The sequence below is a fragment of the Salmo salar genome, chromosome ssa03 (assembly GCF_905237065.1).
Source record: "Salmo salar chromosome ssa03, Ssal_v3.1, whole genome shotgun sequence".
In the NCBI taxonomy this organism is placed as follows: Eukaryota; Metazoa; Chordata; class Actinopteri; order Salmoniformes; family Salmonidae; genus Salmo; species Salmo salar.
This window is the reverse complement of record NC_059444.1, coordinates 30433990-30459785: the sequence shown is the minus strand read 5'-3', so window position 1 is coordinate 30459785 and position 25796 is coordinate 30433990. Positions and strand designations below refer to the sequence as shown.

General features: G+C 41.4%; 1 protein-coding gene across 1 annotated transcript in view; it reads right to left on the bottom strand.

The window, feature by feature from the left end:
• The window catches only part of LOC106599720 (tensin-3), a 78501-nt gene extending 56775 nt beyond the window's left edge, over window positions 1-21726 (bottom strand). Inside the window, exons 1-4 of the mRNA XM_014191019.2 lie at window positions 21312-21726; window positions 3340-3510; window positions 2876-2926; window positions 1394-1516 (exon numbers count right to left, since the gene is read on the bottom strand). Coding sequence (XP_014046494.2) covers window positions 1394-1516; window positions 2876-2926; window positions 3340-3489 — 324 coding nt within the window. The 5' untranslated portion in view covers window positions 3490-3510; window positions 21312-21726. The remainder of the gene's footprint in view (window positions 1-1393; window positions 1517-2875; window positions 2927-3339; window positions 3511-21311) is intronic.
• Window positions 21727-25796: the final 4070 nt, after the last annotated feature.

Here is a 25796-nt window from a genome sequence, read left to right as displayed (position 1 = left end):
CTACCAAATACTAATTGAGTGTATGTAAACTTCTGAACCATTGGGAATGTGATTAAATAAATAAAAGCTGAAATAAATCATTCTCTACTATTATTCTGACATTTCACATTCTTAAAATAAAGTGGTGATCCTAACTGATCTAAGACAGGGAATTTTTACTAGGATTAAATGTCAGGAATTGTGAAAACTGAGTTTAAATGAATTTGGCTAAGGGGTATGTAAACTTCCGACTTCAACTGTATATTGACAAGATAGTCGAGTGTCCGCTCTAACATTGGAAACACATGTCCGCAAAGATGGAAGGCAGGTGGGAGGAGGCGAGATCAGGTGAGACCATTTAAGCCAATGAAAGGGCAGATACACATGTGAACAACTCCAATATAAAGTATATTTTTTGCCATTTCAGCAACTTATATCAGTGTATCCGTAACAACCTACTATTACGAAACTGTTATTAGATTAAATAATCCTCAAGTAGCAAATTAGACTTACTTGTTTTACCAAATTTGACACTCTCTCATTGACCCCCATACAGAAATTATTTTCTTGGGCAGAGTAAACACTAGCTTCACCTCGCTACTTCCCGTCTAATCTCGTTCCGAGACAATTCCACCCAAACGTGCTGAGCGCAAGAGCATGGGGACGAGGTTTCTTCAGGGGAGAACGACTGCCCCCTCTCATGGAAGTCATGGAAGTTTAAGGCCGACCGTGGTACTGCAGGCATTGTTAGCAGAAAACAGGATCCCCCATTATAGTGAATGGAAAAATGGCAATCTTCGTGGTAATCCTTGTGTAAAAAGTTCATAAATCAAAGACAATCATGATACCAATAATTGCTTTAATACTCCAGATGTATGTCCTTTAACTGATTAATTTCAAATTGCACACACAAGAAGTAGTTATAAGGACAATTAAGTTACTAATGGCAGCCTGCAGTATCCCGGTTGGCCTTCAACTTCAGTTACTAAATGAGAGGGGGCAGCACTGAGCTGGCCTGCAGTCACTTTCTGGAGTAGCTCAAACTGAGCATGTTATGTCTCCATGAGACGCCATCTTAAACGACTTAATTTGGCTTCAATGTGCTGTTGAGTCTTCACATAGGAATGAATAGTGTCACTTGATCGATTGTTTTGTCCAGTCATATACACAGTCATTGGGTTACTTCCCGGCTAGCTGATAGCAGAAAGGAAGAGGCAACCATCTTTGCTGCTAGCCAGCTATCCCCATGCGATCATCTTCACTACAGTGCTCCCTCCTGCACTGTCTTGATGGCTATGTTCCAAAAATCAGCTTTGAATAGATAAGTCAATGTAAAGTGAAACAAATGAGGCCAGAAGAAGAATGAGAGATAATGAAATGGTGACGATGACAGAGTGATGAGGATGCTGCTCACCCTGCAGTGTATGACCACCACATGTAGAGGGTCAGCATTGAGCCAGTTTTCCATGGCCTTACAGATGGTACAGATCTTATCCAGAGGAGGAGCATGCAGGTCAGGCCAGCCCGTGTCCAGAGTCTGCAAACACACACAAGGTAAGTCACACATACACATACGCACTTTGTAACAGATCATGCTCATCTATTCAACCTCTATACAATGTATATGTTATCTAATTAGCATGTGCAGAGAATCCTAGAGATAGCCTTTCTGAATTAAAGGGTTATCTAGTGATACATTTGTTCAAATGGATCGGTCATCCACGAAATGAGTGCCTTTTGCATCCCTTTGATATTTTAGGTAGAAATTGTGCACCAACATTACATTTTAAAAGCCTGTTATTCAATGAAATGCCCTTTAATGCAAGTACCAGTCAAAAGTTTGGCCACACCTACTCGTTCATGGGTTTTTCTTTATTTTGACTATTTTCTACATTGTAGAATGATAGTGAAGACTTCAAAACTGTGAAATAACACATGGAATCATGTAGTAACCAAAAAAGTGTTAAACAAATCAAAATATATTTTTGATTTTAGATTATTCAATGTAGCCACCCTTTGCCTTGATGACAGCTTTGCACACTCTTGGCGATCTCTCAACCGGCTTCACGAGGTAGTCACCTGGAATGATTTCAATTAACAGGTTTGCCTTGTTAAAAGTTAATTTGTGGAATTTCTTTCCTTCTTAATGCATTTAACACTTTTTTGGTTACTACACGATTCCATATGTGTTATTTCACCATGTTGATGTCTTCACTATTATTCTACAATGTAGAAAATAGTAAATATAATGAAAAATCCGGTAATGAGTAGGTGTGTCCAAACTTTTGACTGGTACTGTGCGTCACATGGAGAATTTAATCCGATTTTTTATATTTTTAATATCTGCATTTTGACATCCCTCTGTGACTACCAGGAAGATTTGGTGGTGGAAAACTGAGCGGGTTGAGCATAACACATCAACCCTGTTACCCATAGATAGGTGTATCTAGGGGTAACAGGGAGTCGCATTCAATTGCCACTTCCTGTCGCATACAACAAGCTTCCATTTCCCCCGTCAAAAGGGGATTTATGGCTGACTTAAGATGAAATCGTCAACCCTGTTACTTTATTTGGCACTTAATAGGCACTTACTATAGTAATTTTTTTTATTTAACCTTTTGAGATTTGAAAACATGTTTTTATGAAGTCAAACGTGCTCTTTATGACAGAATCTTGAAAATTAGGTGAAATCAAACCAAGTTATACATCTCAAAAGGTACCAAATTGGTGGAACGACCCGGATACGGTTGAGATCCTTGTTGCCATTGATATCCATTGATTAATGGCAAATACAGCTTAGTCGATCTGCGGCTTGCAGATACCTATATGTCTTCGTGTCCTGCCCTATGATTTGTTTATGCTCTACATTCGGAAAAATACAGTATGGTTGCTTTACCTTAGGGTTCATTTTAGAGAGATCATGTCTCTTCTCCGACAGGTTGATAATCTAGAAAGAAAAAGTATACAGGTATGTATGCATGAATACATTCATTTATTTTGCTATTTAATTCTATGCCTTTATATTACTGTCTTATTAAAATTTAACTATTTCAACCGTTTTCACTCTTTCCAATATGAACTAAAAAAGGCTTCTGTGCTTCACACTACACCACACTAAAAGATGGTTGTGCTGAGGTTAGAGTAGGCTATTTTCCTGTTATCATCCCTTCTCTAAAACCCCCCCAAATGTGTCAATGATACAGAATCACTTGGTCAGTAACAGTCACAATTTCAACTTTTCCAAATCAAGAAAACAAACAACCCAGTAATAGAGGACTAGGCTTTTAAGCTTGAAAGGACTAGGTATCAGTGAGATGAAGGATGGTGTGAGACACATGGACGTGACTAGTGGTAACTGACCAGGTAGTTATCAGCATGCTTGGACTTGAGCATCCGTGTGACATCCTTCAGGTTGTGAAAGTAGATCTCCTCTGAGCATGCCCGGGGGAAGGACACAGCGATGATGCGCTCCGTCACGTAAGTCAGGTCAAGTTCGTATCCCTCCTCCATCTTCACATCTGGGTCTTCTTCCTTTTGGGGAGAGAGAAAGAGAGATGCTGTGATGCAATTTCCTCTGCCCATTAGCAGTATGCATATTTTGTTTTACTGTAGTCAGTGTTTGATGAGCAAAGTCCTTGGTGTCAGAAATTGTGACCGGCTACCCCACTGATACCTTTAGAATAGGAACACAGGCCTACTGTAGGTTGTATGACAAAGAAGGACGCCTGTTTACATTCAACTCTCTGTCTGCACAGGTGCCACACTGACTGCCATTATGCCTCATGGAGATGTTGATGAAACAATATTTCCACTATTATGTTTACTTTTAAGTGTATTCCTAATTTCTATTAACTCCATGTAAAAAGTAACTGCTTTTGAATAGGAAATTGTCACCAACTGATCATGCTCAAGTTGACACAGTAAAAACAAGACAGACCGCAACAATGAAGCAAAAAAAACTTCTGAAGACTGTAAGAATTCCGGATGAAACCAGTCGTGTGCAGTGTGCTGTGTTGCCCTGAAACATGGCGTGTTCCTGTGACCTCATGGCCATGAACTTCCTGTGTAGCTGCTAGAGAGAGAGAGAGAGAGAGGGAGGGAGGCTTCCCCCACACATCTCTTATCTAGCCTATCCATTGTAATCTGTGTTCTAGGCTTCTGGCCTAGCGCTCTGGCATCCCTACAAAGGTAATCCATCAAGAATACCACAATACAAATCTCAGTGTGAATTCTTCTTGGAATCATTTTTACATCAGAATCATATTCTATTTCTATGCCATTCTATCAGTTTCCCAATCTCACTGACAACAACAATAATCAAACTAAGGAATCAAACTGAGTAACGTTAGATAAGTTCTCAAACAGTATTTATTTCAAATTAGTTCCCCAACAGGGCATGGCTCTATAAAAATAAAATAACAAAACAACAAAACTCTCAACATGTAAATCGATTTCCTGCCTGTTCTCCATCTATTCTAGACCAACACGATGGCGACAAATAGTCAGCTTGGAATTTTCTGTTCACAGCCCAACACCACACACACATGTAGGCCTATAGAAAAGCTAATGAATCAAATTGTAGTGTTCTAGTCGAGTCACCTGCTTGTTTGTTGTGATTAACAGTGAAAAGGCCTTGGTCTGTCCCATTGGGGAATGTGCCTGTTAATTAAGTCTGAAGTGACTGCAGGCTACAGTCAAACACTTTGAAGGACTCTGGAAAGAGGGGCCAGGGTTGTAAACCAGGGAGCCGCGGCCTACTGCACCCAGGGGACTTAAACCACCCCTCAGTGGAATAAAAGGGGGCTATGTGTGTGTGTGTGTGTGTGTGTGTGCGTGTGTCTGTGTGTGTGTGCGTGCGTGCTTGTGTGTGCGTGTGTGTGTGAGTGAGAGGGTCATCGCTAGGGGAAACGGACTGGGGGGAGTGGAGGGTTTGTGTGTAGGATTTGTGCGCGTGTGCGTGTATGTGCGTGTGCGTGCGTGTGTGTGTGTGTGTGTGTGTGTGTGTAAGGGGCGGTCACGAGGGTCTGCAGTTGGTGTTAATAGTGGGGTTAGTCTATTTCCCTCAGGAGCTGCAGGAAAAACTGTTGACTAATGAGAAATTAATGAACAGGTCGACCGGTCAACACTTGAGAGTTGTGTTTTCAGTGGCGAAGGGGACTGTGTGAGAGGAAGGCTGGACTGGACTGTGTTTTAGAAAGTGTCTGAGCATGGTGACAGAGAGAGGAGAGGGGTCCTGGAAACCACCACTACTTAACCTCTGAATGACTCTAAGGTGTTATGGAATGTCGTTTCAATAAAGTTATTCAAACGCTGAAGTTAAAGGTCTGTTTGTGTTTAATAGTCTACCCTTGCAGAGGTATTTGAAAGAATCAATGTGCGCAAAGTCTTCCCTTATCCCATGATGTTCTATGGAGGGTAGGCCTAAATTATAGTAAAGCTGAATTACTTTATTAACAGACTATCCTACTTTCATTCAATTGAGACATTTTAATTTCCAAAACATAGGTCTATTTGATACATCAAAACATATGTCAGTGTACTTGACGACAAATGTACATTTCAATGTGAGCACAGACATGTGAAAGAAGTTAGGGTAACCCACTCCTGTGTTACATTTCATCCTGAAACTCCTTAATTTTATACTCAATCGCATATCAGTATAAATCATCCAGACATATGCTATGCTGCGGTAGTTCTTTTCAAGTAGGCCCCTCTCTCCAATAGTCCCATTCTGCCTCTCATCACTCAAGTCAGGCAAACAGCAGACACTTGCCCCAGCACGCACTACAGATAATTGCTCTTTAATTTACACGGAGTGCTTTTGTTCCTGGTTCGGGGCATGGTGCTCGGCCACAACAGCACAACACAACAACCGACCAAGGCAGCCGTGCCAAGGATCGCAAAGTTCAGCCCACAGCCCACCCATGGCACAATGACTGGGAGTAGACAGTTGACTGCGGAAGAAGAAGGGTAGTAGAGCAAAGCTATGTGTTGTTTGAAAAAGTAGGTTGCCAGCAGACTCCATAGAGAACAAGCTGAAACAGGTCTGCTCGGTTAGGATGCTAGGGATTTAGGTGTTACTCTGGATTCCCTGGCTGACACAGCCCTGGGGGTATGGGTAAAGCTGGGCTGGGCTGTGGTGCGTGGGCGCTGTCAGCAGGACTGAGATAAGCATAGAGCACTCAGCACTGAGACCTGAGACTGCATCTCAAAAGTCTCCAATGGCTTCATTTCTTTCAGCCATCCTGAAGGAGAGGATGGAGGTAAAGAGAGGTGCCACCTCAGAGTATTGACACACAGCCCTGATCTCTCCTGGGAACCACACCCCTCACCAGGTTGTAGCTGACACGGCATGGAATCTCCCATCACAAACTGCAGAGGAGGCAACAGAAGAAACACTGAGCGCTGTTGACAAGCTTGGGATAAAATCCACCCACTGGTAATCAATGTCGGTCAGCCTCTGAGAATTGAAGCATGGTCCAATCATGTGAACATTGATATAATGGTTGTTTACATTTTTGATCACATTGTGGTGACAACGTTTGCCAAAAACCCAGCATTCTGGACCGTCACAAATAATAAAGTAATCTAAGGGACTGTTCAAAAATTACTTGGGGGGGTGGGGTCCAAAATAGAAGAGTGGGTGTAACTTTTTATTTTGCTTTGGGGAGGGTTGTATGTCTTTTTTATTGGGCACAGGGGAGGGTAGTGCATTTACCCAAGGTTTACATTCAGTATTTTGCAGGTTTTACTATATAGGCCTAATTTCTTCCATCCTAGTCACATTTCCTCATCTGCTTGCATGTGCCTCCCTAATCAAGGTGTTTTGGTGCTTCCCTTACGCACTACGCTTTTCCGCGAGCTAACTATACCACAAGTCAATATAGTCTACCAGTCTTACTGTCTATCCTGCCCTCTATTCACCATTCATAGTGAAAATAGTGGTAAGTGGATTGTTTGTCCAGATCTGCAATAGGCTAACTAGCAATCATACCACACATCAAATCATTCAAAGCTGCACCAACATGTTCAATATACAGTACCAGTCAAAAGTTTGGACACACTTACTCATTCAAGGGTTTTTCTTAATTTTTTTCTATTTTCTACATTGTAGAACAACAGTGAAGACATCAAAGCTATGAAATAACACATATAGAATAATGTAGTAACCAATAAAGTGTTAAACAAATCAAAATATATTTTACATTTGAGATTCTTCAAAGTAGCGACTCTTTGCCTTAATGACAGCTTGCACACTCTTGGCATTCTCTCAACCAGCTTCATGACGCAGTCACCTGGAATGCATTTCAATTAACAGGTGTGCCTTGTTAAAAGTACATTTGTGGGATTTATTTTCTTATAATTGCATTTGAGCCAATTAGTTGTGTTGTGACAAGGTAGGTTTGGTATTCAGAAGATAGCCCTATTTGGTAAAAGACCAAGTCCATATTATGGTAAGAACAGCTCAAATAAGCAAAGAAAAAGGACAGTCCATCATTACTTTAAGACATGAAGGTCAGTCAATGCAGGAAATTTCAAGAACTTTGAAAGTTTCTTCAAGTTCAGTCGCTAAAACCATCAAGCACTAGGATGAAACTGACTCTCATGAGGACCGCCACAGGAAAGGAAGACAACGAGTTACCTCTGCTGCAGAGGATACGTTCATTAGAGTTACCAGCCTCAGAAATTGGCAATTAACTGCACCTCAGATTTCAGCCCAAATCAACACTTCACAGAGTTCAAGTAACAGACACATATCAACATCAACTGTTCAAAGGAGACTGAGTGAATCAGGCCTTTATGGTATAATTGTTGCAAAGAAACCACTACTAAAGGACACCAATAAGAAGAAGGGACTTGCTTGGGCCAAGAAACATGAGCAACCGATATTAGACTGGTGGAAATCTGTCCTTTGGCCTGATGAGTCCAAATTTTTTATTTTTGGTTCCAACCGCAGTGTCTTTGTGAGACGCGGAGTAGGTGAACGGATTATGTCCGCATGTGTGGTTCCCACAGTGAAGCATGGAGGAGGAGGTGTGATGGTGTGGGGGGGGGGGCTTTGCTGGTGACACTGTCGGTGATTTATTTAGAATTCAAGGCACACTTAACCAGCATGGCTACCACATCATTCTGCAGCGATACACAATCCCATCTGGTTTGCGCTTTATGGGACTATCATTTGTTTTTCAATGGGACAATGGCCCAACACATCTCTAGGCTGTGTAAGGGCTATTTGACAAAGAAGGAGAGTGATGGTGTGCTGCATCAGATGACGTGGCCTCCACAATCACCCAACCTTAACCCAATTGAGATGGTTTGGGATGAGTTGGACCGCAGAGTGAAGGAAAAGCAGCCAACAAGTGCTCAGCATATGTGGAAACTTCTTCAAGACTGTTGTAAAAGTATTCCAGGTGAAGCTGGTTGAGAGAATGCCAAAAGTGTGCAAAGCTGTCATCAAGGCAAAGGTTGGCTACTTTGAAGAATCTAAAATCTACCCTTGAATGAGTAGGTGTGTCCAAACTTTTGACTGGTACTGTAAGGTTGCAAAAGGTTGCAAGATTGAATCCCCGAGCTGACAAGGTAAAAATCTGTCATTCTGCCCCTGAACAAGGCAGTTAACCCACTGTTCCTAGGCTGTCATTGAAAATAAGAATTTGTTCTTAACTGACTTGCCTAGTTAAATAAAGGTTCAAAAGAAAATCCACTAAAGAAAGCACATCTCATTATCAGAAGTAACAATACATCCAGAAACGCTGGCTACTGTGCCTTCCTAGACCTTATAAACTGTTGACAGTAGACCCACAACTGATACAAATGGTTGCCTAGGCTAGATGCATTCTTTAGTGGATCATCAATCTCCTAAATTGTCCTATAATAATGGCCACATATGCTCCCAGCAGGGCCAGTTATTCAGGAAACCTTAACACGCTCTCTGCCTCCTATTTGATCTGAGCGGCTTTCCCTCGTGCACCTAGAACCTAATTCTTCAATATAGCCTTAATATTTGTCATTTCACTTTTAATTTTAAAGTGTATTACATTTTATGTGTGGCATGAACACAGCAAGTCACAATGTTTTAATCTGGATATAGGCTACTTCAAAAGTCTCCTGTAGGCTACCTATTAGTTTATCCACTAATATACTGCAATTCCAACAGGGCACTGTACACCCCCCATTTGATTAATGGAAAGAGAGATCTCCCACTTGGGCACACCACCAGTGGCGTGTACAGAACATTTTGAATGGGGTGGCCAAGGTGGGGCACAGACCCAGTTTAGGGGGGCCATAACATTTTGAACCTTAATCGTTGGAAGGTGTATTTTTTTCAATAGAATTATGATGGTTCAACATATTAAATGCTTCAGCTTAGGTTTGGTATATTTCCCTGTTCAAATAAATCATCAATCAATTCCAAAAGTCTTGTTACAGTGTTTGCTTCAGGGACATCAATTGGATAGGGCAGGCTAGCTTAACACCAACAATTTAAAATACATTTTAGTCATTTAGCATACACTCTTATCCAGAGCGACTTACAGTTAAGTGCATTGCTCAAGGGCACATCAACAAATGTTTCACCTATGGTTTTGAACCAGTGACCGTTCGGTTACTGGCCCAATGTGCTTAACCACTAGGCTACTAAAATCATTCCAATCTCTACTAAAAGGCAAATGCAGTTTAGCGGTATGAAAGGGCTGACTTTAAGACCATAGGGACATCTGGCCCTTGGAAGGGAAGGCTATTTGTATGGCTGGCTTTATGGACAGTGTACTGTGCACCCGCAATTTGAATGGAAAGGGACATCTATTACAAACACCCTAAGTGTAATGACATTCAGCCTACAAAGTGGTGTGTATTCCTTAAAAAATATATACAATAACACAAAAGAAACAAACTTCTAAAATAATTTCTCATTCATGTCTATCCATGTTTCGTAATTGAATCTATTTCACCAAAGAAAGCATCCGGGCAAGGCAAACAGTGGCACTCTGTCTTAGTATTTGTAGCCCATGTATCTGATGCTGTCGGGCCAAAAATAATATGACATGTCCAGACAGCATCAGATACATGGGCTACACATACTAAGATAGAGGGGCTCTGTTTCGCTCGCTCTTCTAGGCAGAGTTGCAAAGAAAAAGCCATATCTCAGAATGGCCAATAAAATGAAAAGATTAAGATGGGCAAAAGAACACAGACACTGGACAGGGGAACTCTGCCTAGAACACCAGCATCCCAGAGTCGCCTCTTCACTGTTGACGTTGAGACTGGTGTTTTGCGGGTACTATTTAATGAAGCTGCCAGTTGAGGACTTGTGAGGTGTCTGTTTCTCAAACTAGACACTCTCATGTACTTGTCCTCTTGCTCAGTTGTGCACCGGGGCCTCCCACTCCTCTTTCTATTCTGGTTAGAGCCAGTTTGCTCTGTTCTGTGAAGGGAGTCGTACACAGCGTTGTACAAGATCTTCGGTTTCTTGGCAATTTCTCGCATGGAATAGCCTTAATTTCTCAGAACAAGAATACCCTGACGAGTTTCAGAAGAAAGTTCTTTGTTTCTGGCAATTTTGAGCCTGTAATCAAACCCACAAATTTTGATGCTCCAGATACTCAACTTGTCTAAAAAAGGCCAGTTTTATTGCTTCTTTAACCAGGACAACAGTTTCCAGTTGTGCTAACATAATTGTAAAAGGGTTTTCTAATGACCAATTAGCCTTTTAAAATTATAAACTTGGATTAGCTAACACAACGTGCCATTGGAACACAGGAGTGATGGTTGCTGATAATGGGCCTCTGTACGCCTATGTAGATATTCCATAAAAAAATCTGCCATTTTTAGCTACAATAGTCATTTACAACATTAACAATGTCTATACACTGTATTTCTGATCCATTTCATGTTATTTTAATGGACAAAAAATGTACTTTTCTTTCAAAAAGTGACCCCAAGCTTTTGAACGGTAGTGTAATATTGAATTGTGTTTGGTTGACACTGCAACCAAATATCAATATTTAAATGTGATGTATCTACTGCTTGGGTAGTTTAATCTGTGCCACTGACTTAGTCTGGCTTTAATTCCAGCTGGTCTACAAATTAATAATTGATATGTTGGATTCACATCTCCATCTCACCCAAAAATCTAAGAAACAGAAAATACCATTAAAATAAAGTTTGAATTTAGTCCTATTCTTTAACTTAGATTTTTGGGTCGCTACAGATATTGTTATTTGTGGTCGTAATCATTATTTTGAGTTAATTTAATGAGTGGGGACGGTCATGTGAAAATATTTTTTATGTTGTGGAGGGGGGTGTGCATTTTTTTTATGACACCTCGAGTGCTTTCGAAGGTTCCCTAATCGTATTGGAGGGTTGGACCACAGCAACTGAGTCCAATTACGATGTCCACATTTTGTTTGTATATTATTTGGTTGCATTTTCCATAAAGAACACATTGTGGTGATCGTGATGGAGATTTATGTTTGTGCGTATTTTTGACAGTAGGAGAGATACATTTAAAAACAAGATATATATGGATAGAAATAGACGAGAAGCTGAGATGTGGATAAAACTCAAGAGAAGTGAAACAAGCAAGAAATATGAATGGTAAAGGGAAGGGAAAAAGAGAGGGAGTCCTGTGTTTAGAGGGAAAATGAGCAGCACATGAAACAGCTTAAGGTGAGAGAAGCAGTATAATCCTTTAAAGCCAGTGTCTAAAACCACACAGAGGGGATTTAACTCACTATGCAGCCATAAACTCATGTCTTTACTTCCACAGATAACCATCTTTAGAAGTTCTAATAATATTTTTATTGGTTAATGTCATATATCCTGACTTACCAAGCAAGCACCATTTCAACAGCACTGTCTGGCCAGAAACCATTACAATAACTGCCATAATAGTCCATGTCATGCATTGAGGCAGATTTCAATGAATCAGTAGATCAGTTAATAGATAGGGGAAAGTTTGATACTTGGAGGGAATGTAGTGAACAAAGTACATGATTCAAAGATCACTGGGAAAGTAGTTGGCATCAAATAGGCCCCGTTCTACTAAATAATTTGACTGCACCGGGGTCGCCCAACATTCATTTATTAGGTTATATTGGCCACATGCAGGGGCGGATTGACTATCTGCCAATTCTGGTAAATGCCAGATGGGCTGGATCATTTTTTTGTTGGGTGGGTTGGTCGAAATTGACACACACATTTTTGTGAGCACACTCTACATTGTCACTTCACTTCAAAGCATTCCATTAGACGGTTAAAACCATGATTTGGTCAAATAGTAATGTGCATTATGCTCATGATTCCTATATGAAGGTGTCAGCCCTGTCCCTGTGCTTGTGCACTCACTGGAGCCTGCCACTGTGATAAGTGAGCTACTCTCTTCTCCCCCATGCACTCGAGAGAAAAATGCATTGTGATCATATAACATTTCAAAATGCAATTGCGGGAAAAACACAGCTTTGGTAGCTTTGTCCTCTTGTCCCTGTCGAAGAGAGGATGTTTGATGCACACCTGCCATTGTGAGGAAACAGGCCTATAGGGCTCATGGGTAGTAACCTAAAATAGCAATGTTTTTTTTAGGACATTACCTTTACTGTTGGATAAATACATGGCTGCTAGCAGTAGGTATTATATGTAGAGTTAGCGATCTGCTTTGAGTTTCCACTTCCTCAGGCGTTGAACCCCACGTTAGTGTGCGTAAAGATGAACTGTATGTAATTCATCTCTATTGAACCAAAACAATCTGGAAATTCTGGAGTTCTATTTTGACAGTAAAATATAGCAACTACTGTATCGTCTTATTGTCAACCCACAATTCCTGATAATCACTGGATTAGGTTGCACATCAAAATATATTGAATCTTGCATTCCTGCTTGGACGTGTTAGAGGAAAATCATGGGCTGGTGTAAAGGTTATTGGCACCAGTGACACCAGGGGAAAATGTTCATCTGGAGCTATGTAATATTAATAATACTTAGGTTAGCTGTTGATGCAGGGGAACACATATGCAATATAGCCTACGTCATTAGCTTGACTTTTATAATAACAGCTAAACAGGGAAAAAAAGAAGCACAGAGTGACAGCAGAGAAGATGCTGAGACAGATAGACAGCACAACAGGGAGGGAAACAAAATGGCTAGAGCAGAGGAACAGTTAAAGTGGTGAGTTGTATCTCCAGACAGAGGAACAGTTATAGTGGTGAGTTGTATTTCCAGACAGAGGAACAGTTATAGTGGTGAGTTGTATCTCCAGACAGAGGAAGTGGTGAGTTGTATCTCCAGACAGACGAACAGTTGTAGTGGTGAGTTGTATCTCCAGACAGAGCAACAGTTAAAGTGGTGAGTTGTATCTCCAGACAGAGGAACAGTTATAGTGGTGAGTTGTATCTCCAGACAGAGGAACAGTTATAGTGGTGAGTTGTATCTCCAGACAGAGGAACAGTTATAGTGGTGAGTTGTATCTCCAGAGGAACAGTTATAGTGGTGAGTTATATCTCCAGACAGAGGAACAGTTATAGTGGTGAGTTGTATCTCCAGACAGAGGAACAGTTATAGTGGTGAGTTTTATCTCCAGACAGAGGTACAGTTACAGTGGTGAGTTGTATCTCCAGACAGAGGAACAGTTATAGTGGTGAGTTGTATCTCCAGACAGAGGAACAGTTACAGTGGTGAGTTGTATCTCCAGACAGAGGAACAGTTACAGTGGTGAGTTGTATCTCCAGACAGAGGAACAGTTACAGTGGTGAGTTGTATCTCCAGACAGAGGAACAGTTACAGTGGTGAGTTGTATCTCCAGACAGAGGAACAGTTATAGTGGTGAGTTGTATCTCCAGACAGAGGAACAGTTACAGTGGTGAGTTGTATCTCCAGACAGGGAACAGTTATAGTGGTGAGTTGTATCTCCAGAAGGAACAGTTAAAGTGGTGAGTTGTATCTCCAGACAGAGGAACAGTTATAGTGGTGAGTTGTATCTCCAGAGGAACAGTTACAGTGGTGAGTTGTATCTCCAGACAGAGGAACAGTTATAGTGGTGAGTTGTATCTCCAGAGGAACAGTTATAGTGGTGAGTTGTATCTCCAGACAGAGGAACAGTTATAGTGGTGAGTTGTATCTCCAGACAGAGGAACAGTTATAGTGGTGAGTTGTATCTCCAGACAGAGGAACAGTTACAGTGGTGAGTTGTATCTCCAGACAGAGGAACAGTTATAGTGGTGAGTTGTATCTCCAGACAGAGGAACAGTTACAGTGGTGAGTTGTATCTCCAGACAGAGGAACAGTTATAGTGGTGAGTTGTATCTCCAGACAGAGGAACAGTTACAGTGGTGAGTTGTATCTCCAGAGGAACAGTTACAGTGGTGAGTTGTATCTCCAGACAGAGGAACAGTTAAAGTGGTGAGTTGTATCTCCAGACAGAGGAACAGTTATAGTGGTGAGTTGTATCTCCAGACAGAGGAACAGTTATAGTGGTGAGTTGTATCTCCAGAGGAACAGTTATAGTGGTGAGTTGTATCTCCAGAGGAACAGTTATAGTGGTGAGTTGTATCTCCAGAGGAACAGTTACAGTGGTGAGTTGTATCTCCAGACAGAGGAACAGTTATAGTGGTGAGTTGTATCTCCAGAGGAACAGTTATAGTGGTGAGTTGTATCTCCAGACAGAGGAACAGTTATAGTGGTGAGTTGTATCTCCAGACAGAGGAACAGTTATAGTGGTGAGTTGTATCTCCAGACAGAGGAACAGTTACAGTGGTGAGTTGTATCTCCAGACAGAGGAACAGTTATAGTGGTGAGTTGTATCTCCAGACAGAGGAACAGTTACAGTGGTGAGTTGTATCTCCAGACAGAGGAACAGTTATAGTGGTGAGTTGTATCTCCAGACAGAGGAACAGTTACAGTGGTGAGTTGTATCTCCAGAGGAACAGTTACAGTGGTGAGTTGTATCTCCAGACAGAGGAACAGTTAAAGTGGTGAGTTGTATCTCCAGACAGAGGAACAGTTATAGTGGTGAGTTGTATCTCCAGACAGAGGAACAGTTATAGTGGTGAGTTGTATCTCCAGAGGAACAGTTATAGTGGTGAGTTGTATCTCCAGAGGAACAGTTATAGTGGTGAGTTGTATCTCCAGAGGTACAGTTACAGTGGTGAGTTGTATCTCCAGACAGAGGAACAGTTATAGTGGTGAGTTGTATCTCCAGAGGAACAGTTATAGTGGTGAGTTGTATCTCCAGACAGAGGAACAGTTATAGTGGTGAGTTGTATCTCCAGACAGAGGAACAGTTATAGTGGTGAGTTGTACATCCAGACAGAGGAACAGTTACAGTGGTGAGTTGTATCTCCAGACAGAGGAACAGTTATAGTGGTGAGTTGTATCTCCAGACAGAGGAACAGTTACAGTGGTGAGTTGTATCTCCAGACAGAGGAACAGTTACAGTGGTGAGTTGTATCTCCAGACAGAGGAACAGTTATAGTGGTGAGTTGTATCTCCAGACAGAGGAACAGTTATAGTGGTGAGTTGTATCTCCAGACAGAGGAACAGTTATAGTGGTGAGTTGTATCTCCAGACGAGGAACAGTTATAGTGGTGAGTTGTATCTCCAGAAGAGGAACAGTTATAGTGGTGAGTTGTATCTCCAGACAGAGGAACAGTTATAGTGGTGAGTTGTATCTCCAGACAGAGGAACAGTTATAGTGGTGAGTTGTATCTCCAGACAGAGGAACAGTTATAGTGGTGAGTTGTATCTCCAGACAGAGGAACAGTTACAGTGGTGAGTTGTATCTCCAGACAGAGGAACAGTTATAGTGGTGAGTTGTATCTCCAGACAGAGGAACAGTTACAGTGGTGAGTTGTATCTCCAGACAGAGGAACAGTTATAGTGGTGAGTTGTATCTCCAGACAGAGGAACAGTTACAGTGGTGAGTTGTATCTCCAGAGGAACAGTTACAGTGGTGAGTTGTATCTCCAGACAGAGGAACAGTTAAAGTGGTGAGTTGTATCTCCAGACAGAGGAACAGTTATAGTGGTGAGTTGTATCTCCAGACAGAGGAACAGTTATAGTGGTGAGTTGTATCTCCAGAGGAACAGTTATAGTGGTGAGTTGTATCTCCAGAGGAACAGTTATAGTGGTGAGTTGTATCTCCAGAGGAACAGTTACAGTGGTGAGTTGTATCTCCAGACAGAGGAACAGATATAGTGGTGAGTTGTATCTCCAGAGGAACAGTTATTGTGGTGAGTTGTATCTCCAGACAGAGGAACAGTTATAGTGGTGAGTTGTATCTCCAGACAGAGGAACAGTTACAGTGGTGAGTTGTATCTCCAGACAGAGGAACAGTTATAATGGTGAGTTGTATCTCCAGACAGAGGAACAGTTACAGTGGTGAGTTGTATCTCCAGAGGAACAGTTATAGTGGTGAGTTGTATCTCCAGACAGAGGAACAGTTATAGTGGTGAGTTGTATCTCCAGACAGAGGAACAGTTATAGTGGTGAGTTGTGTCTCCAGAGGAACAGTTATAGTGGTGAGTTGTATCTCCAGAGGAACAGTTACAGTGGTGAGTTGTATCTCCAGACAGAGGAACAGTTACAGTGGTGAGTTGTATCTCCAGAGGAACAGTTATAGTGGTGAGTTGTATCTCCAGACAGAGGAACAGTTATAGTGGTGAGTTGTATCTCCAGACAGAGGAACAGTCATAGTGGTGAGTTGTATCTCCAGACAGAGGAACAGTTACAGTGGTGAGTTGTATCTCCAGAGGAACAGTTATAGTGGTGAGTTGTATCTCCAGACACAGGAACAGTTATAGTGGTGAGTTGTATCTCCAGACAGAGGAACAGTTACAGTGGTGAGTTGTATCTCCAGACAGAGGAACAGTTATAGTGGTGAGTTGTATCTCCAGACAGAGGAACAGTTAAAGTGGTGAGTTGTATCTCCAGACAGAGGAACAGTTATAGTGGTGAGTTGTGTCTCCAGAGGAACAGTTATAGTGGTGAGTTGTATCTCCAGTGGTGTTTTTATTTATTGTATTTGTTTTAAATATCAGCTGGTTAAAAAAAGAGGAGGACCATGACTCACCAGTCACTGGTACAGAAATGGTTCAGAAATGGTGTACTGTACTGCCAATGTTATGTGTCAGTGCTACTGCCTGTGTAGGGTGTATTGGGTGTGTGTGAGTTGGCGGCACGCTGCGATGTGGGCTGGTGTGGATAAAATGCCAGGGCTGAATTCTTGTCCCAGTCCGCCCTGGCAACGTGATGGCCAACAACTTCCCCCCTTTCCTTGACTCAAAACATCAAACTGAGAATTGTTCTTATTGGATGGTCTTGGTTCATGATTGACACCCTAACAAAAAAATATTGCAGTTTTGAAACTGCAGTAAAAGTGCAGTAGCTGCAGTCGACTGTGGTATTTCGGATGCAGTAATTGCAGAATAACTGCAGTAAAAAAAACGGTGTTATTTTGAATGCAAAATTTGCAAAATAACTGCAGTGTACTGCAGTTGAACTGCAGTTATACTGCACTCTGACTGCAATATTTTTTGTAAGGGTAGTTTGTGGCAATGCAAGGTCACATTAAACCAAAAATATGTTCCAGTGGTGAAAAGGAGAGCAGTCAATGTAAGCAACACTCCAAAAAAGAAACCTCCCAGTTCTCTCTTAACCAAACATTGACAAAAGCCAAATCTATAGTCAATAAAGTACAAAGTCAGCCTTTCCACCATGGCCTAAGGTTAGTATATAATGAATGAGTCAAACATGCCATAGTTTTATTTAAAAAATAAATAAGGAAACTAATGTGATATTTCTGCAGGGGGGATATGACTCAGTACAGCTCAGCATGGGAGGACTTGGCCATGTTGTGGACCAATGCATAAACCAGCCACACGGAGCCTACTGTCTCTCTGGGAGTCAGTGAGCTTGGCCCGGCAGCCAGGTACACATGAATGATCTTCTAAGCTGTTTGTCTTCGACCATCAGCCACACCAAACGTGTCGTAAACGCTTCAGGAAGTCTAGCTGCCTACCGGGATATTGTTAAGGTGTGTAGGTGTGTAGGTGTGTGTGTGTGTGTGTGTGTGTGTGTGTGTGTGTGTGTGTTGTGTGTGTGGGGGGGGGGTTCAGTAGTTCAGCTTTTCAACTCAGCACTGCATGTTCTTTGCTTGTGGTGCAATATATCAATTATCCTTCCTTCGGCTAGTTTGCAGAGACTGTGGGCTCCTGAAGGTATTTAGCATTCAAATCTGGACGCCATCTAATAACCCACTCTGATTCCCATCAGTCACTCAGACAACTTGGCATGGATAGAAAGCAGCAGCACGCTTCAAACAGTAGAAGGGATAACATCTCCCACCATGACATGACAGGCTGGGTGGATGAAGTAGCTTTGGGGAGAAGAGAATAGGCCACAGTTTGTTCTGCCCGTTTCCTGTCTCGCTCGATAGGTTTACATTGTGGCTTTGATGCCCATTCAACACCGAAGAACCGAAATAAACAAAACCGAGGAATCTGTTGCAAAAAAAGCTGCACTGTGGCTTTGACCCTCATTCAACACAGAAGAACCAGAAAAGAAAAGATAGAACAAATATTACAACAAATGTTATGGTTAAACTCAAATATATTGATTAATTTAAAAAAAATCTTTATGGAAAAAACGTTAAAAAATTGTATTATATTTATTAATGACATTATGAATAGAAATGGAGCAGTTACGTCACATATGCAGTTATGGAAAATATATGGGAATATCTGCTCAATCCAAATTTACAATCAACTGATTGCAGCACTACCACAAAAATGGAGGAGGCAAGTAGAAAAGGGAGAAGGTAGGGAACTTGTTATCCTGCCATATATTAAAGATTAAAGACAAATTGTCTGAAAGGAACTGGCATAAATAGAAAAATATACCAGTTTCATCTGAGGACAAAAATGTTGACAGCTACGCCATACAAGTTGCAAAGTAAATTGGATGAGATTTTTGATGTACCAATTCCATTGCACATGGTTTATGAACTGGTACAAAAACCTACACTTGACTCAACAATTAGAGTTTTTCAATATAAATTATGATATACAATTCTTGCCACCAACAGAATGCTATATACATATGGAGCATACAACAATCTCAGCTCTGTAGGTTTTGCTGTGAAGAGACAGAATCAATAGGTTATTTATTCTGGTATTGCCCCTATGTAGCTTGTTTCTGGTCACAGGTTCAGGAATGGTTAAAAAATCACAACATGCACTTAAAATTAACCTTCCAAATAGCAGTGTTGGGCGATTTGGAAAGCCATAGTCAGTCAATAAATAATATAATAATACTCGTAGAAAAGGTTTTCTTCTTTAGCTCACAATCTGTGGATAGTATGCGATTAGAAAGATTCAAAAATGTTGTAAAACATCACAGCACAATTGAAAAATATATGGCACATGGAAACCAAACAAGGGTGGTCTATGGTGATAGGTGGGATGGGCTGAGAGTGGCTGAGGGTTGGGATTAAAGATTTTGTTTGGTAATGTATTATTGTTATATATAACAGTATCATGTATGGGGGGGGGGGGGGGGGAAATGTATGAAATGTATGCATTCACTACTGTAAGTCGCTCTGGATAAGAGCGTTTGCTAAATGACTAAAATGTAATGTAAATGTAAAATGTATATGCTAAAAGACTATGTAAAATCTATATGCTAAAAGAGTATGTATATGTAGCAAAAAAGCAACAAAAAAAACCCATTTAAGATAGGGGTTAATTAACATAACAATAAAAAAATATATATATGAAAAAAAACACAGACGAACCTAAATAAATAATTCGGTAGAATCTGTTGGGGAAAAAGCTGTGGGAGGGGGGACCGGAGAAGAGACGATATTTTTAGACTGTTTCTTTTGTGACTCTGGAATTAAACATATACTGTAGTTGTCTCTCAACTTCACAGGATTTTTTGAAGGGAAATAAAAGCGAGTTGCTTCCCTGCCTCTGGGTGAATCTGTGTGTGACAGCAGCACCCACCAGGCACCTAAAGCACCACCTAATTACCGCCTTCGTTTCCAAGGCCATAGAGGAATGCGTTCCAAAATGAATTACACTCCCACTTTATCTCTCCTCCCTCTATTTCTCTCTCTCTCTCTATCCCTCTCTTTCACTTACTTTCTCTCTTTCTCTCTCTCCTTCTCTTCACTCTAGCTAATGGCTTACATATGTGTGCTGTGTGGCTACAAAAGAGATAGCTTTCATTTCTGTGACACACTATACTGCCCCAGCAGCCCTCAGACCTACAGTCAGTCTGGGCCGTGAGAAGAACAGAATGCCTTGTTCTGCTTAGCTTGCTGTACACACACACACACCAGCCCTTTGCCAACCCACCTGTCCAAACCACGTGGTCCTACTAATCCGTTTTTGTAATTGCCGCCTTTTTATCAAAGGAGAGAGAGACAGAGAAGATAAGAGAACTCCTGTGTTTTCTGACTTCCTTCTACACTCGTTTCTCATTTCACACCTGATAGTCGAAAATCATCTTGATGTGTGTGTTCTAATGTGTGTTCATGATGAATTAGAGCTTTTCTTCTGATTGTTTTATAGAGACGAAGGTGTAAATGCAGGTGTGTGTGTGTCTGGATCCAGACTTTAAGGAGATAAAGGGGAGGGATCTAGACACCGGTAAGGAGGGAGGGTGTAGCCTATGTGAGGTAAGAGGGACTCTTGTACATGTCATCAACAATGGGCCTGAGGCCACGAATACCAAGCAGCAGCTGTGGCTTGAAGAGTTTAAGTAGTTTTTTTTCTCTCTTTCACTCTCTCTCTGTCTCTCTCCATATTTTTCTTTCCCCAGCAGACCAGCCATTCAACAAAAGAGGTTAAAAAAAAGGTGTTTTTAAATGCAAGACTCATAGAGCTATGTGAGGACTATGCTACCTAATGTTTCACATTATAAAGGTCTCCGGCACAGCAAAGCCCCAAAAAGCATGGAGACCCAAACCAATGCAAAAGACGGCTCAACAAATTGGACATTTACAGTTGTGCAATTCTCTCACTGTGTGAAAAGCTGCAGCCAAAGCTTGATGAGGAGATCATGGTTTTTAATGAACGACACTCACTGTCGAATTCAAACAAATCACAACCACACTGCTTGTAGTTTGAATGACACCGGTAATGACCCACTTCTCTCTATTCTGAATTCCGCCTGGTATTTTGAATCAATTCCCCTAAACGAAATGTGCCTGAACCACAGGTTAAAACTTCCCCAGACTCCATGAAACTACTCCAGAACTACTTTGATGTACTAGCACAACACTAAAACCAGCTCCCCTGCAAGTATAGCACTACAAACAACTTCAAAACACCAAACCTTACCGTTTTAAAACCAAAGAAAGTTAGTTTTATTTTCCTTCTTTCTTTAAAATCCTTCGTCAGTCAGACACTGCTAGGGAGAGGTGGGTAAAGTCCAGTCCAGGTGAAGACGAGTAAAATAGCTCTCAGCCCGTCACACAGGCTTAGAGGAAGTTGACTGGCTCTCCGCTGCTGGAATGCGGTGATTAGAGGCACTTCTTCTGTGAGCTCACTTTGTTCCGGCTCTGCTGCCCCCACTGCTGCTCCCTCCCAGGCTGTTGCTGCTGGCTCCTACTACTGGCTGTTGGCTGCTGCTGGCCGTGTTAAAATGGAAGCTCTGCTCAGTGCCTGAACTGCTGCTCTGCTCCCATCAACCCTCAACACACTTCCTCCAGTCAGTCGAGGCTGCTAGCCGCTGCAGCCGCCACAAGTTCTGGCATGGGATAGTCCTCCCACTGTGTTGCTGCCTCCCTCCCTGATCCCTCCCTCCTCCACTTTCCCTCCCGCCTCCCTTTCCACACACACACACACACACACACACACACACACACACACACACACACACACACACACACACACACACACACACACACACACACACACACACACACACACACACACACACACAGACACACAGACAGACATATACACCAGTGGTGGAAAAAGTACTAAATAGTCATACTTTAGTAAAAGTAAAGATACCTTAATAGAAAATGACTGAAGTAAAAGTGAAAGTCACCAAGTAAAATACTACTTGAGTAAAAGTCTAAAAGTATTTGTTTTTATCAACAACAACAAAAAACTTTTTAGAACACCTACTCATTCAAGGGTTTTTCTTTATTTTGACTAGTTTCTACATTGTAAAATAATATTGAAGACATCAAAACTGTGAAATAACATATATGGAATCAAGTGTTCAACAATCAAAACACATTTTATATTTGAGATTCTTCAAATAGCCACCCTTGCCTTCATGACAGGTTTGCACACTCTTGGCATTCTCTCAATCAGCTTCATGAGATAGTCACCTGGAATGCATTTCAATTAACAGGTGTACCTTCTTAAAAGTTAATTTGTGGAATTTCTTTCCTTCTTAATGCGTTTGAGCCAATCAGTTGTGTTGTGACAAGGTAGGGCGGTATACAGAAGATAGCCCTATTTGGTAAAAATCCATTTCACCAAGTCCATATTACGGCAAGAACAGCTCAAATAAGCAAAGAGAAATGACAGTCCATCATTACTTAAAGACATGAAGGTCAGTCAATGCGGGAAATTACAAGAACTTTAAAAGTTTCTTCAAGCGCTATAATGAAATTTGTTCTCATGAGGACCGCCACAGGAAAGGAAGACCTAGAGTTACCTCTGCAGCAGAGGATATGTTCATTGGAGTTACCAGCCTCAGAAATTGCAGCCCAAATAAATGCTTCACAGAGTTCAAGTAACAGACACATCTCAACATCAACTGTTCAGAGGAGACTGTGTGAATCAGGCTGTCATGGTCGAATTGCTGCAAAGAAGAGACTTGCTTAGGCCAAGAAACACGAGCAATTGACATTTTTGACAAATTTGAGATTTTTGGTTCAAACTCCCTCTCTTTGTGAGACACGGTGTGGGTGAACGGATGATCTCCAAATGTGTATTTCCAACTGTAAAGCATGGAGGAGAAGGTGTGATGGTGTGGGGGTGCTTTGCTGGTGACACTGTGTGTGATTTATTTAGAATTCAATTCACACTAAACCAGCATGGCTACGACAGCATTCTGCAGCAATACACCATCCCATCTGGTTTTGGCTTAGTGGGACTATAATTTGTTTTTCAACAGGACAGTGAAGGAGAGTGATGGAGTGCTGCATCAGATGACCTGGCCTCCACAATCCCCCGACCTCAACCAAATTGAGATGGTTTGGGATGAGTCAGACTGCAGAGTGAAGGAAAAGTAGCCAACGAGTGCTCAGCATATGTGGGAACTCCTTCAAGACTGTTGAAAAGCATTCCAGGTGAAGCTGGTTGAGAGAATGCCAAGAGTGTGCAAAGCTGTCATCCAGGCAAGGGGTGGCTTTTTGAAGAATATCAAACATATTTTGATTTGTTTAACACTTTTTTGGTTACTACATGATTCTATATGTGTTATTTCATGGTGTTGATGTCTTCACTATTATTCTACAATGTAGAAAATATTAAAAATAAAGAAAAACCCTTGAATGAGTAGGTGTTCTAAAACTTTTGACCTCTAGTGTACTTAAGTATCAAAAGTAAATGGAATTGCTCAAATGTACTTAAGTATCAAAAGTAAAAGTCTAAACAATTTCAAATTCCTTATATTAAGCAAACCAGACAGACAAAACAATTGTTTTTTTAGTTGTTTTTTTTAAGCATAGCCAGGGGCCAGACATAATTTAGAAACAAAGCATTTGTGTTTAGTGAGTCTGCCATACCAGAGGCAGTAGGGATGACCAGTGATATTCTCTTGATAAGTGTGTGAATTTGACCATTTTCCTGTCAAAATGTAAAGAGTACTTTTGGGTGTCAGGGAAAATGTATGGAGTAAAAAGTACATAATTTTATTTCGGAATGTAGTGAAGTAAATGTAAAAGTTGGCAAAAATATAAAACAGTAAAGTAAAGTACAGATACCTAAAAAACTACATAAGTAGTACTTTACGCCACTGATATACACACACACACACACACACACATTCTCATGCTGGCTCCATGTCTGCTTCAGTTTTTGTCAGACCTGGCAAGTGGACACAAACACACACAGTTATAGAGGGGGATGGGTGGAGGGGGCAAGGAACAGGGAAGCACATTATACTAAACATTTAAAAATATATATTAACCAGAGAGAGAGAGAGAGAGAGAGAGAGGGCAATTTTTTATATGGTTTAAACCTGGGGGCCAGCTATTGTAACAGTTTTCAACGTAATATTCTCTTACTGTTGTCTAGGATCCAATCTGGCCCGATTTGTATATATGAATTTAATCCTTGATGCCTACATGTACCTCTCTGATTATTGAATATGCTTATAAGGGTTTTTGTATAGCCATGTTTTGTAATGTATCCACTACCACAATGTGGCATGTGCGTAATGAACATAATACGTATGTATACAGTGGCTTCAGAAAGTACTCACACCCCTTTACTTTTTCCACATTTGTTGTGTTACAGCCCGAATGTCAAAGTGCCACCTCTGCGACCTATATGCTCTCGTTGGCTGGCCCTCGCTACATATCCGTCCCAAACCCACTGGCTCCAGGTCATCTATAAGTCTTTGCTAGGTAAAGCCCCGCCTTATATCAGCTCACTGGTCACCATAGCATGCGCTCCAGCAGGTACATTTCCCTGGTAATCCCGAAAGCCAACACCTCCTTTGGCCGCCTTTCCTTCCAGTTCTCTGCTGCCAATGACTGGAACAAATTGCAAAAGTCACTGAAGCTGGAGACTTATATCTCCCTCACTAACTATAAGCATCAACTGTCAGAGCAGCTTAGCGATCACTGCTCCTGTACACAGCCCATCTGTAAATAGCCCACCAAACTACCTCATCCCCATACTGTTATTTTTTGTTGTTGCTCTAATGCACACCAGTATCTCTACTCGCACATCATCATCTGCACATCTATCACTCCCGTGTTAATGCTAAATTGTAATTATTTTGCCACTATAGCCTATTTATTGCCTTACTTCCCTAATCGTACTCCATTTGCACACACTGTATATAGATTTTTCCATTGTGTTATTGACTGTACGTTTGTCTATCCCATGTGTAACTCTGTGTTGTTGTTTTTGTCGCACTGCTTTGCTTTATTGTCACGACTCCCACTGAAGGTGGCGCCCCCTCCTGCTCGGGTGGCGCTCGGCGGTCGTCGTCACCGGCCTACTAGCTGCCACTGATTCCTTTTGTTTTCCCCCCTTTCTGTTATTGTTTGCACCTGTCCTTAGTTGGGTTGATTAGTGGGGCTATATTAGCTAGTTGGCCCGCCTGCTCTTTGTGCGGGATTGTTTCTCTGTGTGTTGCTTTGGTACGCGCTGTAATTAATTTGTGCTAGTGCATGGTTTTGCGCTCACTGTGTTTTGTCCCCTGTGTTTGGGGCACTTTGATTTTTGTGTGCGCTCAGTTCGCATTTTGGGTTGGCTGGTGTTTTGCTTGTCGAGCATTAAAAGCTATAACCCTTATTGCTGCTTCCTGCGTCTGATTCCTCCTCCACTACGCCCAAGCCTTACATTTATCTTGGCCAGGTCGCAGTTGTAAATGAGAACTTGTTCTCAACTGGCCTACCTGGATAAATAAAGGTGAAATAAATAAGTAAATAAAAAGTTGAATTATGTTTTTAGATTTTTTTTTAATAAGTCACATAATAAGTTGCATGGCCTGAGATTAATGGCTGTGATTGGAGAACATTGAGGACGGAACAACACCATTGTAGTTACTCCACAATGCTAACCTAAATGACAGAGTGAAAAAAAGGATGCCTGTGTACAATAAAAAATATACCAAAACCTTCATCC